Below are 16667 nucleotides of genomic sequence, written 5' to 3' on the forward strand. Positions count from 1 at the left end.
ATCTGGGCCTGGGAGAAATGACGCTGTAGTGACCATTCAGTGCCCAAGGCAAGGGCACACAGCCAGTCACAGACTGGGTATTTTTCAGACTCTGGATATTAGAGAAATTGAGAAACAATGGTCAATGCCTGGATATAAAGCTGGGTGCTCCCGGTCCTTAGCCCCTGACTGGAGGACTAGGGAGGGCTGTGACTGAAGGCCATGGGTCCTTCGGCTAAATCAGTGGCATGTATGCACAGCCAATGGGCCTAGGACTGCAGGGTTGGGTATTAATGGATGCCTTTCAATCAGCTGTTGGGGGTGGTGCTGAGTGTATTGCTTGGAGATCTCATATGGCTTTGGAGGACTTAAGAAGGGTAAAGATGAAGGCTATTATAATATTGCTCTCCCTCTACAGAACTAGAGTCCAGAACAAAATAGACAGTGACTTTCTCATGTCTCCCAAGAGGCTGAGTACCTTGAGGCTCTTGAGAGGTGAGTGAATAAGGTACATAACCTGGTGTGCAACTTTGTAAAGAAGCAGTTTATTAAAACAAGAAGCCATAAAATATAGAGAAGGACTGCTGCTTAGAAAGCAAGTGATAGACCAACTAATGAACACTGAAAGAAAGCAACATTTCCCCCCCCATTCCATTTCAGGAAAGCAGAACATTTCTTAGTGATTTCTGCCACGTTCACACTTACAGGGAAAGAAAAGCAAAGGTCAGAACACACCTTTATGGCATAGTTGTTGGCCAGATATAAATTTGGGGTATCCAGAAGGCAGTGTTATAAACTGAACTCTTCCCCCCAGAAGTCACAGGTTGAAGCCCTAATCCCCCAGTATTTGGAATGTAGGGCTTATAAGGAGGTAATTAAGATTAAATGGTGTAATCAACAACAACAAAAAAGGATTAAATGGTAGCATAAAGCTGGGGCCCTAATCCAATAGGGCCGGTGTCCTTGTAAGAGTAAGAGCCACCAGAGCTCACTCCCTCTCTCCAGCACATGTACAGAAGAAAGCCTATGTGAGGATGCAGCAAGAAGGCCAAGAAGAGAGACTTCAATAGAAAATAACCCTGCTGACACCTTGCTGTTGGACTTCAGCTTCCAAAACTGAAAAAATAAATTTCTGTTGCTTAAGCCATCCAGCTTCTGGTTTTGTTATGGCAGCATTAGCAAAAGAATAGTTTTGGTACTGAGAGTTATATCTAAAAATATGGAATGGCTTTGGAAATGGGTGATAGATAGAGGCTGGAAGAGGTCTGAGGCACTTGTTATAAAAAGCCTGGATTGCCTCGAACAGACTGTTGGTAGGAATACAGACATTACAAGTGATTATGGTGCAGTTTCAGATAGAAATAAGGAACATGATACTGGAAACTGGAGGAAAGACAGTCCTTGTTATAAAGTGGTAAAGAACCTGGCTTGTGTTCCAGTATTTTGTGGAAAGTAGAAATTGTGATATGAGTGACAAATATTTAGCTGAGGAGATTTCTAAGCAAGGCGTTGAAGGTGCAACCTGGTTTCTCCTTCCTCCTTGTAGTAAAATGTGGGAGTACAGGAATAACTTGAAGGAAATGTCAAGCAGAATTTTGAGGACCAGAATTTAGAGATTTGGAAATTTCTCAGCCTATCCATATTGTAAAAAATGAGAAAGCATGTTCTGGAAAGAATACTATGGTGTGGCTAGACAATGTTTAGGGACTTCCTTGGTGGCACAGTGGTTAAGAATCTGCCTGCCAGGGAAGAGTGTAGGAAGATGGCGGAAGAGTAAGACACGGAGATCATCTTCCTCCCCACAGATACACCAGAAATACATCTACACGTGCAACAACTCCTACAGAGCACCTACTGAACGCTGGCAGAAGACCTCAGACCTCCCAAAAGGCAAGAAACTCCCCACGTACCTGGGTAGGGCAAAAGAAAAACAGAAAAAACAGAGACAAAAGAATAGGGACGGGACCTGCACCAGTGGGAAGGAGCTGTGAAGGAGGAAAGGTTTCCACACACTAGGAAGGCCCTTTGTGGGTGGAGACTGCGGGTGGCAGAGGGGGAAGCTTCGGAGCCGCGGAGGAGAGCACGGCAACAGGGGTGTGGAGGGCAAAGCGGAGAGATTCCCACACAGAGGATCGGTGCCAACGAGCACTCACCAGCCCGAGAGGCTTGTCTGCTCACCCGCCGGGGTGGGCGGGGCTGGGAGCTGAGGCTCGGCTTCGGTCGGAGCACAGGGAGAGGACTGGGGTTGACGGCGTGAACACAGCCTGCATGGGGTTAGTGCGCCACGGCTAGCCAGGAGGGAGTCCGGGGAAAAGTCTGGACCTGCCAAAGAGGCAAGAGACTTTTTCTTCCCTCTTTGTTTCCTGGTGCACCAGGAGAGGGGATTAAGAGCGCTGCTTAAAGGAGCTCCAGAAACGGGCGTGAGCTGCGGGATCAGCGCGGACCCCAGAGACGGGCCTGAGATGCAAAGGCTGCTGCTGCCGCCACCAAAAAGCCTGTGTGCAAGCACAGGTCACCATCCACACCTCCCCTCCCGGGAGCCTGTGCAGCCCACCACTGCCAGGGCCCCGTGATCCAGGGACAACTTCCCCGGAAGAACACACGGCGCAACTCAGGCTGATGCAACGTCATGCCGGCCTCTGCCACCGCAGGCTCGCCCTGCACTCCGTACCCCACCCTTGCCCAGGCCTGAGTGAGCCAGAGCCCCCAAATCAGCTGCTCCTTTAACCCCATCCTGTCTGAGCGACGAACAGACGCCCTCCGGTGACCTACACACAGAGGCGGGGGCAAATCCAAAGCCGAACCCCAGAAGCTGTGCGGACAAAGAACAGAAAGGGAAATTTCTCCCAGGAGCCTCGGGAGCAGCGGATTAAATATCCACAGTCAACTAGATACACCCTGCATCTGCGGAATACCTGAATAGACAAAGAATCATCCCAAATTGAGGTGGACTTCGGGAACAACGGTATATTATTTTTACCCCTTTTCCTCTTTTTGTGACTGTGTATATGTATGCTTCTGTGGGAGATTTTGTCTCTATAGTTTTGCTTTCACCATTTGTCCTAGGGTTCTGTCCGTCCATTTTCTTTTGGGGTTTTTTTGTTGTTTTTTTCTTTAAAAATAATTGTTTTCCTTGATAATTATTTTGTATTTTAATAACTTTATTTTATTTTATCTTAATTTATTTACTTTTATTCTTCCTTTCTTTCTTTCTTTCTTTTTTTCTTTCTTTCTGTTTCCCTTTCTATCTCTCTCTCTCTCTCTCTTTCTTTCTTTCTTCCTTCCTTTTCTCCCTTTTATTCTGAGCCGTGTGGATAAAAGGCTCTTGGTGCTGCAGCCAGGATTCAGTGCTGTGCCTCTGAGGTGGGAGACCCAACTTCAGGACACTGATCCACAAGAGACCTCCCAGCTCCACGTAATATCAAACAGTGAAAATCTCCCATAGATCTCCATCTCAACCCAACACCTAGCTTCAAGCAACAACAAGCAAGCTACAGTGCTGGACACCCTATGCCAGACAACTAGCAAAACAGGAACACAACCCCACCCATTAGTGGAGAGGCTGCCTAAAATCATAATAAGTCCACAAACACCCCAAAACACACCACCAGACGTGGACCTACCCACCAGAAAGACAAGACCCAGCCTCATCCACCAGAACACAAGCACTAGTCCCCTCCACCAGAAAGCCTACACAACCCACTGAACCAACTTTAACCACTGGGGACAGACACCAAAAACAATGGGAACTACGAACCTACAGCCTGCAAAAAGGAGACCCCAAACACAGTAAGATAAGCAAAATGAGAAGACAGAAAAACACACAGAAGATGAAGAAACAAGATAAACACCGACCAGACCTAACAAATAAAGAGGAAATAGGCAGTCTATCTGAAAAAGAATTCAGAATAATGATAGTAAAGATGATCCAAAATCTTGGAAATAGAATAGACAAAATGCAAGAAACAGTTAACAAGGACCTAGAAGAACTAAAGATGAAACAAGCAACGATGAACAACACAATAAATGAAATTAAAAATACTCTGGAAGGGATCAATAGCAGAATAACTGAGGCAGAAGAACAGATAAGTGACCTGGAAGATAAAATAGTGGAAATAACTACTGCAGAGCAGAATAAAGAAAAAAGAATGAAAAGAACTGAGGACAGTCTCAGAGACCTCTGGGACAACATTAAACGCACCAACATTCAAATTATAGGGGTCCCAGAAGAAGAAGAAAAAACGAAAGGGACTGAGACAATATTTGAAGAGATTATAGTTGAAAACTTCCCTAATATGGGAAGGGAAATAGTTAATCAAGTCCAGGAAGCACAGAGAGTCCCATACAGGGTAAATCCAAGGAGAAACACACCAAGACACATATTAAACAAACTGTCAAAAATTAAATACAAAGAAAATATATTAAAAGCAGCAAGGGAAAAACAACAAATAACACACAAGGGAATCCCCATAACGTTAACAGCTGATCTCTCAGCAGTAACTCTGCAAGCCAGAAGGGAGTGGCTGGACATATTTAATGTGATGAAGGAGAAAAACCTACAACCAAGATTACTCTACCCAGCAAGGATCTCATTCATATTTGATGGAGAAATTAAAACCTTTACAGACAAGCAAAAGGTGAGAGAGTTCACCACCACGAAACCAGCTTTACAACAAATGCTAAAGGAACTTCTCTAAGCAAGAAACACAAGAGAAGGAAAAGACTTACAGTAACAAACCAAAAGCAATTAAGAAAATGGGAATAGGAACATACATATCGATAATTACCTTAAATGTAAATGGATTAAATGCTCCAACCAAAAGACGTAGACTGGCTGAATGGATACAAAAACAAGACCCATATATATGCTGTCTACAAGAGACCCACTTCAGACCTAGGGACACATGAGGGGATGGAAAAAGATATTACATGCAAATGGAAATCATAACAAAGCTGGAGTAGCAATTCTCATATCAGACAAAATAGATTTTAAAATAAAGACTATTAAAGGGACAAAGAAGGACACTACATAATGAACAAGGGATCGATCCAAGAAGAAGATATAACAATTGTAAATATGTATGCGCCCAACATAGGAGCACCTCAATACATACGGCAAATACTAACAGCCATAAAAGGGGAAATCAACAGTAACACATTCACAGTAGGGGACTTTAACACCCCACTTTCACCAATGGACAGATCATCCAAAATGAAAATAAATAAGGTAACACAAGCTTTAAATGATACATTAAACAAGATGGACTTAATTGATATGTATAGGACATTCCATCCAAAAACAACAGAATACACATTTTTCTCATGTGCTCATGGAACATTCTCCAGGATAGATCTTGGATCACAAATCAAGCCTTAGTAAATTTAAGAAAATTGAAATCGTATCAAGTATCTTTTCCGACCACAACGCTATAAGACAAGATATCAATTACAGGAAAAGATCTGTAAAAAATACAAACACATGGAGGCTAAACAATACACTACTTAATAACGAAGTGTTCACTGAAGAAATCAAAGAGCAAATCAAAAAATACCTAGAAACAAATGACAATGGAGACACAACAACCCAAAACCTATGGGATGCAGCAAAAGCAGTTCTAAGAGCGAAGTTTATAGCAATACAATCCTACCTTGAGAAACAGGAAACATCTCGAATAAACAACCTAAACTTGCAGCTAAAGCAATAAGAGAAAGAAGAACAAAAAACCCCCCAAAACTTAGCAGAAGGAAAGAAATCATAAAGATCAGATCAGAAATAAATGAAAAAGAAATGAAGGAAACGACAGCAAAGATCAATAAAACTAAAAGCTGGTTCTTTGAGAAGATAAAAAAAATTGATAAACCATTAGCCAGACCCATAAGGAAAAAAAGGAAGAAGACTCTAATAAATGGAATTAGAAATGAAAAAGGAGAAGTGACAACTGACACTGCAGAAATACAAAGGAACATGAGTACTACAAGCAACTCTATGCCAATAAAATGGACAACCTGGAAGAAATGGACAAATTCTTAGAAATACACAACCTGCCAAGACTGAATCAGGAAGAAATAGAAAATATGAACAGACCAATCACAAGCACTGAAATTGAAACTGTGATTATAAATCTTCCAACAAGGCTTCCCTGGTGGTGCATTGTTTGGGAGTACGCCTGCCGATGCAGGGGGCGCGGATTCATGTCCTGGTCTGGAAGGATCCCGCGTGCCGTGGAATGGCTGGGCCCGTGAGCCATCTCTGCTGAGCCTGCGCGTCTGGAGCCTGTTACTCCATGGTGGGAGAGGCCACAACAGTGAGAGGCCTGTGTACTGCAAAAAAAAACAACAAACAAACAAAAAATAAAAACAAAAAGAAAACAAAACAAAAAAAATCTTCCAACAAACAAAAGCCCAGGAACAGATGGCTTCACAGGCGAATTCTATCAAACATTTAGAGAAGAGCTAACACCTATCCTTCTCAAACTTCCAAAATATAGCAGAGGGAGGAACACTCCCAAATTCATTCTACGAGGCCACCATCATCCTGATACCAAAACCAGACAAGGATGTCACAAAGAAAGAAAACTACAGGCCAATATCACTGATGAACATAGATACAAAAATCCTCAACAAAATACTAGCAAACAGAATCCAACAGCACAGTAAAAGGATCATACACCATGATCAAGTGGGGTTTATTCCAAGAATGCAAGGATTCTTCAATATATGCAAATCAATCAATGTGATACACCATATTAACAAACTGAAGGAGAAAAACCACATGATCATCTCAATAGATGCAGAGAAAGCTTTTGACAAAATTCAACACCATTTATGATAAAAACCCTGCAGAAAGTAGGCATAGAGGGAACTTTCCTCAACATAATAAAGGCCATTTACGACAAACCCACAGCCAAGATCGTCCTCAATGGTGAAAAACTGAAACCATTTCCACTAAGATCAGGAACAAGACAAGGTTGCCCACTCTCACCACTCTTATTCAACATAGTTTTGGAAGTTTTAGCCACAGCAATCAGAGAAGAAAAGGAAATAAAAGGAATCCAAATCGGAAAAGAAGGAGTAAAGCTGTCACTGTTTGCAGATGACATGATACTATACATAGAGAATCCTAAAGATGCTACCAGAAAACTACTAAAGCTAATCAATGAATTTGGAAAAGTAGCAGTATATAAAATTAACGCACAGAAATCTCTGGCATTCCTATACACTAATGATGAAAAATCTGAAAGTGAAATCAAGAAAACACTCCCATTTGCCATTGCAACAAAAAGAATAAAATATCTAGGAATGAACCTACCTAAGGAGACAAAAGACCTGTATGCAGAAAATTATAAGAGAATGAAGAAAAAAATTAAAGATGATACAAATAGATGGAGAGATATACCATGTTCTTGGATTGAAGAATCAACATTGTGAAAATGACTCTACTACCCAAAGCAATCTGCAGATCAATGCAATCCCTATTAAACTACCACTGGCATTTTTCACAGAACTAGAACAAAAAATTTCACAATGTGTATGGAAACACAAAAGACCCCGAATAGCCAAAGCAATCTTGAGAACGAAAAACGGAGCTGGAGGAATCAGGCTCCCTGACTTCAGACTATATTACAAAGGTACAGTAATCAAGACAGTATGGTACTGGCACAAAAAAAGAAATATAGATCAATGGAACAGGATAGCAAGCCCAGAGATAAACCCATGCACATATGGTCACCTTATCTTTGACAAAGGATGCAGGAATGTACAGTGGAGAAAGGACAGCCTCTTCAATAAGTGGTGCTAGGAAAACTGGACAGGTACATGTAAAAGTATGAGATTAGAACACTCCCTAACACCATACACAAAAATAAGCTCGAAATGGAGTAAAGACCTAAATGTAAGGCCAGAAACTATCAAACTCTTAGAGGAAAACATAGGCAGAACACTCTATGACGTAAATCACAGCAAGATCCTTTTTGACCCACCTGCTAGAGAAATGGAAATAAAAACAAAAATAAACAAATGGGACCTATTGAACTTAAAAGCTTTTGCACAGCAAAGGAAACCATAAAAAAGACTAAAAGGCAACACTCAGAATGGGAGAAAATAAGCTGTGACAAAGTGAGAGAGTGGCATGGACATATATACAGTACCAATTGTAAAATAGCTAGTGGGAAGCAGCCGCATAGCACAGGGAGATCAACTCAGTGCTTTGTGACCACCTAGAGGGGTGGGATAGGGAGGGCGGGAGGGAGGGAGACGCAAGAGGGAAGAGATATGGGAACATATGTATATGTATAACTGATTCACTTTGTTATAAAGCAGAAACTAACACACCATTGTAAAGCAATTATACTCCAATAAGGAGAAAAAAAAAAAAAAAAAAAGAATCTGCCTGCCAGTGCAGGGAACACGGGTTTGAGCCCTGGTCCAGAAAGATCCCACATGCCGTGGAGCAACTAAGCCTGTGTGCCACAAGTACTGAGCTTGCACTCTAGAGCCTATAAGCCACAACTACTGAGCCCTTTTGCCACAACTATTGAAGCCCACATGCCACAACTACTGAAGCCCACGTGCCTAGAGCCCATGCTCCACAACAAGAGAAGCCACCTCAATGAGAAGCACGCGCAACACAACGAAGAGTAGCCCCCACTCGCCGCAACTTGAGAAAGTGCGTACGCAACAAAGAAGACCCAACACAGCCAAAAATAAATAAATAAAATAAATAAAAAAGACAGAGTGGTAATTTTGGAACCAATCAACCATCTTAGTAGAACTAAAGGTGACCTAGATGGGACAGAATGAAGGCAGGCTGTCAGATTTCTGAGATTCTACAAGAAGGGAAAATAGAGCTATCTATCTGACTACAAACACATTATCCATCAAGAAAAGGAAAGAATGACCCCAAAGGTGAAAGAGAGACCAGCAGGTCTGCCATTTCCAAAACAGGCCCAGAGAATAAATGTCTGAGGAGCCGTATGGTTCTTCCATGGTTTCAGTGGGCCAGGTATCACCGCTGCCATCCCAGTGAGACCAGAAGGTGGGTCTGCCACCCCAGTGGGACCAGAGGGCAGGATACATAGCTAAAGATTATTCTCAAGCCTTAACAACTAACATAATTTGCCTTGCAAGGTTTTAAACTTGCTTGGGACCCAGCAATCCTTCTTTCCACTTTTAGAATGGAAATGTGAATTCTCTGATTATCCTATCATTGTATTTTGGAAGCAAATAACTTGTCTGGTTCACAGGTTCACAGCTGGAAAGAAACTGTGCCAAAGGATGAAACATACCTCTACTCTCATCCACACTCAATTTAGAAGAGATTTTGAACTTAGAGTTGATACTGGAATGGGTTAAGATGTTTGCAGCTTTTAAGATGGGGTGAATGTATTTTGTATGTGAAGAATATGAATCTGGGGGGTCCAGAGGGCTGAGTTGTTAAGTCTGAATTGTTCCCCCTAATTCATACATTGAAGCCATAACCTACAATGTGACTTTTAAAGGTAAATATTATGAGGTTATAGGGTGGAGCCCTAACCCAGTATGGCTGGTGTCCTCAGAAGAAGAGAGATACCAGGGAAGCACACACACAGAAAAAAGGCCATTCAGGACTCAGCAAGAATGCAATCATCTGCAAGCCAAGGGGCGAGACTTCAGGAAAAACCAAACTGCCTACACATTGATCTTAGACTTCCAGTCTCAAGAACTGTGAAAAAACAAACTTCTGTTCTTTAAGCCACCATGTCTGTGGTATTTTGTTATGGCAGCCCTAGCAAATTAAAACACATTGCTAGTGCAAGAAGTAAACCATAAATCAACTATCTTAAGATCACTGAAAGAATGCAACATTTTTTTCCTCGACTGAATTTAAGGAAAGTGGAACATTTCCTAGTGATTTCTGCCATCTACACACTCATGGGGAAAAGAAAGGAAACGTCAAGAGAACAGCTCTTGTGGCAGGAGGTGATGGCCAGACTTGGTCCTCTTATGTCTGTGGAGGTGAGACTTCTGGCTAAAGCCACGACCGCACTCCCTGCACACATATGGCTTCTCTCCTGAATGGGTCCGCTGATGTCTGATGAGGGCTGACTTGAAGCCAAAGCCACGTCCACACTCATCACAGACACACGGCTTTTCTCCTGAGTATGTCCTCTGGTCAGAGGTGAGGTGGGTCTTCTGACCAAGTCTTTGCTCACATACTCCGTACACATCAGCCTCCTCCCCTGAATGTGTCCTCTGGTGTCTGGTGAGGAGTGACTTGAAGCCAAAGGTACGTCCACACTCAGAGCACAGATAAGGCTTCTCCCCAGTATGCGTCCTCTGGTGTCTGATGAGGGTGACCTTCTGACCAAAACCACGCCCACACTCAGGGCACACATAAGGCTTCTCACCCGTGTGTGTCCGCTGGTGGCCCATGAGGGAGACTTTCTGGCTAAAGCCACGCCCACACTCAGAGCACATGTAAGGCTTCTCCCCTGTGTGTGTTCTCTGGTGTCTGATGAGAGTGACCTTTTGGCGAAAGCTGTGCCCACACTCGGCACAAACATAAGGCTTCTCCCCTGAGTGTGTGACCTGATGACTGAGGAGCAGCGACTGCTGCCTGAAGCCACGCCCACACTCAAGGCACAAGAAGGGCCTCTCAGCCGAATGTGAGCTACGGTGTTGGAGGAGTGATGCCTTCTGGCAAAAGCCTCTTCCACACTCTGGACACACAAAAGGCTTCTCCTCCAAGTGTGTCCTCTGGTGCAGGATGAGGGCAATCTTCTGGCGAAAGCCTCGCCCACACTCCTGACATACAAAGGGTCTCTCCCCAGAGTGTATCCTCTTATGGTTAGTTAGGGAGGATGTATACCTGAAGTGTCGCCCACACTCCCTACACATGTAGGGCTTCTCCCCTGAGTGTTTCCTCTGGTGTATGGTGAGGGAGGACTTCCGGCCAAAGCCTCGCCCACACTCCCTACAACTATAGGGCTTCTCCCCCGTGTGTGTCCTCTGGTGCTTGATGAGGTCTGACCTCTGGTAGAAGCTTCTGCCACATTCAGGGCACACATGAAGCTTCTGGAGGCTAAAGAGGCTTGACTTTGTGCTAAGTCCTAGTCTGTATTTTTCACATATGACTGCTCCAGATTCTGAGATGTCTGTCCCTGTCAACATTGCATCTGTCTCCTCAGGGATCACCCCCTGATCTATTCCTCCACCACTGTTGCCTTCCTGGTCTACTGGCTGACCTTGAGATGGGCTGAAGAATGCCCTTGAAGTCCCGCTCAGCCGCGGCCTCCCAAACACAGTGCAAGAGCCTTCTCTCTCTCCATCTTCTGCTTTGTTACTCGAGCAGCTTGGAGCTTCTAGTAGGAAGTGGCTTCCTGCAGATGAACCTGGGAAGATCTGAGGGAAGTGACCGCAGAGCACATATTGATGGAGGAACTGTGGACTGGAAAAACTCACTGGGCAGGAGAGATGGGGCTGGAATTCTGTTCTTGGTTCTGCTGGAGAGAAAGTGTCGGTCAGAATCACCACAGGTACCTTGTGGATGGTAACACTTGTCCAGCAGCCATTCCTCAGATGTTCCCACAGCAAAGATTTCCTTCACAGACCTACCTTTCATCCCAGGGTGACACATTAATGTATATCCTTTTACAACACATAAAACCCACACAGTGAGCCAGCTCTAAATATCAGCCCAGCTTAAATAGTTTTAAGAAAGCATCACAGGCAGCTCTAGCCCTATAAATTGCTGCCATTAGAGTTGTACATCTGCCCCCAATACAATTATCTTACAAGCCGCAGTCATTAACACTGATGTAAACAATATCTACGAATATATGCTTTTACTGAGAGTTAAACTACACAACTTATTACAAATTTCTTTAGGGACATTTCCTACAAGAAAGGATGGAGTCAAAAAAGGGAGTCACTCCACCTAGAGGCCCCATGGTGGAGGCAATAGAGAGGACAGGTCAGAGACCCATATGGGAAATGAACTGGAAGGTGTTTCCCCCATCCTAAACAAGTATTTCCTAGAGCATTATGCAGTGGGTTCTCTATCTGGGAGTGTGAATTCAGCAGTAAAACACAAAAACATAGTCTAGGCCTGCAACCCATTAAAGGATTTTGACTCCACCAAGACCTGCTTTTCGCAGTGTTTTTTTTAACTGTTGTAAATGGAAAAATTTCCACCTAAAATAGCTCTAACAGATATCAAATTTGTATGCCTTGCTCCATTACTCTGCTTCTATCTGCCAGAAGCCTTTGCAGACCTACCTGATTCTTTCTTCATCAATCAAAAGTATTTTATGAACCGTCTATAACACTGGGCAGCAAACTACAGCCAACCAGGTGTTTTGTAAATAAAGGTCTATTAGACCACAGCCACACTCTGTCTTCATGTTGTGTCTATGGAAGCTTTCACATACAACAACAAAGGTGAGTAGTTGCAACACAGAACATAAAGGCTACAAAGACTAAAATATTTACGACCTGACCCTTTTACAGAAAACTACTCATTCCATCTGGTCTAAGAGGCTAGTTTTCAATACTAACAAGAAGAGCTACCATGAAACCCCTTCCTAACACTTAAAAGCCCCTCAGCAAACTATGCAGTAAATTTAGTTCTGTGTGTGTGTGTGTGTGTGTGTGTGTGTGTGTGTGTGTGTGTGTGTGTGTTGCTAGACCTAGAAGCTCCTGTGAAATGGCCTTGATAATCGCAAGTGCTGACCCTGCTGGACTTTCACTGTGAAAGTGGACATCCTTTCAGTCAGGGGTCCCACCATGGTTGGTCTCTAGTTCAGCTCACTGAACTATCAGTCAGTTTATTTTGTTAAGCTAGGCTGTCCACATTTTCAAAATTCGTGGCATGTATGTACGTTTCTGGCCTGCAGTTTCCAAGAAATACTTTGTTGTAATTCTAAAGTTCTGACAGCTGAACTTTCAGTATTGCACTACTGTCTCCTTGTCTGTGATGGGGAGAGAAAAGCAGCCCCTGCCTTCTCCTTCGCCTGTTTATTCTCCCGCCTAGGCATAAAGTCTAAGGCCAGTGGTAAACGGCACATCATTACAGGTGTGCCTTTCAGTGTCTTCTGTATAAAATACGGTGACTGATTTAAATAGTTAATGCTGCCCTTATGGGAACTATAGCCTCTAATATGACTACTCATTCATCATTTTTGTGCCTATCTAGTAATGTGGCAAATTTTAGCTAAAAGTGATTAAGAATTACAAAGTTCACTTTGGTTTTAAACATCCAGAAGTTCCTCAATAGAAGGAGAAATAAAAAACAAAATGTTACCAAGGTAATGCTTTTCACTTAGTCACAAAAATTTCCATGATGTAGAAAAAAGTTAATCAGTTTATAAATTCTTTTATAATCTACAGCTGCCCTCATGCCAATTGATTTTTCAGACCAGTAACTACTTCAGTAATTGTACATGAACTTAAACGTTCCAAAGGAAAAAAAAATCCATGTCTAATGGCTCCTTAAAGAAATTTTGCCTTCTGCAGCTGCAGTTGTGAGAAAGGAAAGTATAGCAGTGAGTTAAACAAATGACCATAGACACTGGATTACAGCAGAAGAAAGAATGCTGTGCATTCACTGCTTTTAAACAATTTAAAGAATTTTAAGACTTGGTCCACAAATGTAGAAAGAGAACATTTTCAATATTAATCAGAATTAATCCCTGGAAATTGGACAACTTTCATAATATGCCATCTCCGTGGTTTTAAGAAAATATAAAAGAAATATTAGCATATGTGATGGTTAACTTTATGTATTAACTTTGCTGGTCACAGGTTGCCATGACAGAGGAAAATTAGACTTCCTCAATATTAAATATCTGCTCATCAAAAGTTATTGTTAAGAAAATGAACAGAAAAGTTTCAGGCTGAGAGGATGTTTGCAAAATGTACAAATGACAATGGACTGGTATCCAGGATTAATAAAGAACTCATAGAACTCAATAATAAAAACAATGCAGAAAAATTGGAAAAAGATTTGAATGTATACCTCACAAAGTAAGGTCTATGATGCATATTAATGATCAAAAAGCATACAGAAGGTTTCACTGTCATTAAGTGTCAGCAAAATGGAAACCCCCATGAGATAACTCTACACATCCATCACCAGAAATAAAATGAAAACTGTCGGGGAAGATGTGAAGTGACAGGAACTCTCATGTGTTTGTTGTTCATGGAAGTGAGAAATTGTACAACCACTCTGGAAAAGTTCTAGTCGTTTCTTATAAAACTACACATACAGTTACCCTATGACTCAGTGTACTGAGTTGAATATTATCCCACCAAAATTAATATCAACCTGGAACATGTGAATGTGGCCTTCTTTTGAAATAGAGTCTTTGCAGAGGTAATCAAGTTCAGATGAGGTTATACTGGATTAGAATGAGCTTTAATTCAATGACTGGAATCCTTACGAGGAGAGGGTGATTTGGATACAGATACATATAGAAGGAAGCAGCCTATGTAACCACAGAGGCAGAGATTAGAGTGATACAGCTACAAGCCAAGGAATCCTAGGGATTGTAAGCAACCACCAGAACCTAAGGGAGACAAAGAACAGACTCCATTTCAAAACCTCCAGAAGGAACCAGCCCCTCCAGTATGTTGATGCTGAACTGTGAAAGAATAAATTTCTTTGTTTTAAGCCTCTAAGTTTGTGGTAATTTATTACAGCAACCCTAGAAAACTAATATACCCCAGGTATTTATCCAAAGGAAATGAAAACAAAGGTTTACCAAAAACAAACAAAAAATACTCAGCAGAAGAATGTTAATAGCAACTTTTTTTTTTTCTTTTTGCGGTACGCGGGCCTCTCCCTGTTGTGGCCTCTCCCGTTGTGGAGCACAGGCTCCGAACGCGCAGGCTCAGCTGCCATGGCTCACGGGCCCAGCCACTCTGCAGCACGTGGGATCTTCCCGGACCGGGGCACGAACCCGTGTCCCCTGCATCGGCAGGCGGACTCTCAACCACTGCACCACCAGGGAAGCCGAATAGCAACTTTTTTAAAATGACTAAAAACTGGAAGCCATCAAGGTGTCTATTACGGAGAATGGATAAACAGTCATATATTCATATAATTGAATGCTATTTGATGTTAAAAAAAAAGAACAGACTACTGATGTATGCAACAACATGGATGAAGTTTAAAAACTATACTGAGTCGGGCTTCCCTGGTGGTGCAGTAGTTGAGAGTCCGCCTGCCGATGCAGGGGACACGGGTTCATGCCCTGGTCTGGGAATATCCCACGTGCTGCAGAGTGGCTGGGCCCGTGAGCCATGGCAGCTGAGCCTGCGCGTTCGGAGCCTGTGCTCCACAACGGGAGAGGCCACAGCAGTGAGAGGCCAGCATACCGCAAGAAAAACAAAAACAAAAACCAAACTACTGAGTGAAAGAAGCCTTAAACAAACAACATATTAAATGATTCCATTTATGCAAAATTGTATGGTGGGCCAAACTAATCAATGGTGAAATAAAATCAGAACAGTGGTACCTCTGAGGGGTAGGAGCAGGGGTTTACTGGGATGGGCTGCAAGGGAACTATGTGGATAACAGTCATGATCTGTATTTTGATAAAGTTTGGGTTTTGGAGGTATATGCATTGTTTGAACTCACAGACTAGTATACTTAAGATTTCGCGGGTATTTTCAGGAAGATGGTAGAAGAGTAAGACGCAGAGATCACCTTCCTCCCCACAGATACATCAGAAATACATCTACACGTGGAACAACTCCTACAGAACACCTACTGAACGCTGGCAGAAGACCTCAGAGCTCCCAAAAGGCAAGAAACTCCCCACGTACCTGGGTAGGGCAAAAGAAAAACAGAAAAAACAGAGACAAAAGAATAGGGACGGGACCTGCACCAGTGGGAAGGAGCTGTGAAGGAGGAAAGGTTTCCACACACTAGGAAGCCCCTTCCCGGGCGGAGACTGCAGTTGGCGGAGGGGGGAAGATTCGAGGCCGCAGAGGAGAGCACAGCAACAGGGGTGCGGAGGGCAAAGCGGAGAGATTCCTGCACAGAGGATCAGTGCCAACCGGCACTCAATAGCCTGAGAGGCTTCTCTGCTCACCCGCCGGGGTGGGCGGGGCTGGGAGCTGAGGCTCGGGCTTTGGTTGGAGCGCAGGAAGAGGACTGGTGGCGTGAACACACCCTGAAGGGGTTAGTGCACGACGGCTAGCCAGGAGGGAGTCCGGGAAAAAGTTTGGACCTGCTGAAGAGGCAAGAGACTTTTTCTTCCCTTTTTGTTTCCTGGTGCACGAGGAGAGGGGATTAAGAGCGCTGCTTAAAGGAACTCCAGAGACGGGCGTGAGCCGCAGCTACCAGCGCGGACCCCAGAGACGGGTATGAGACGCTAAGGCTGCTGCTGCCACCACCAAGAAGCCTGTGTGCGAGCACAGGTCACTATCCACACCTCCCTTCAGGGGAGCCTGTGCAGCCCGCCACAGCCAGGTTCCTGGGATCCAGGGACAACTTCCCTGGGAGAACTCACGGTGCGCCTCAGGCTGGTGCAACATCATGCCAGCCTCTGCCGCCGCAGGCTCGCCCCGCATCGTGCCCCTCCCTCTCCTCGGCCTGAGTGAGCCAGAGCCCCCGAATCAGCGGCTCCTTTAACCTGTCCTGTCTGAGCAACGAACAGATGCTTTCACCATTTGTCCTAGGGTTCTATCTATCCGGTTTTTTTTGT

At 43.6% G+C, this 16667-nt stretch overlaps 1 protein-coding gene across 1 annotated transcript in view; it reads right to left on the reverse strand.

The window, feature by feature from the left end:
- Positions 1–9909: 9909 nt before the first annotated feature.
- ZNF169 (zinc finger protein 169) overlaps positions 9910–16667 on the reverse strand; it is a 36927-nt gene continuing 30169 nt past the window's right edge. The window contains exon 4 of the mRNA XM_060153222.1: positions 9910–11456. Coding sequence (XP_060009205.1) covers positions 9910–11456 — 1547 coding nt within the window. The remainder of the gene's footprint in view (positions 11457–16667) is intronic.

This window comes from Lagenorhynchus albirostris, chromosome 7, assembly GCF_949774975.1.
Source record: "Lagenorhynchus albirostris chromosome 7, mLagAlb1.1, whole genome shotgun sequence".
NCBI lineage: Eukaryota > Metazoa > Chordata > Mammalia > Artiodactyla > Delphinidae > Lagenorhynchus > Lagenorhynchus albirostris.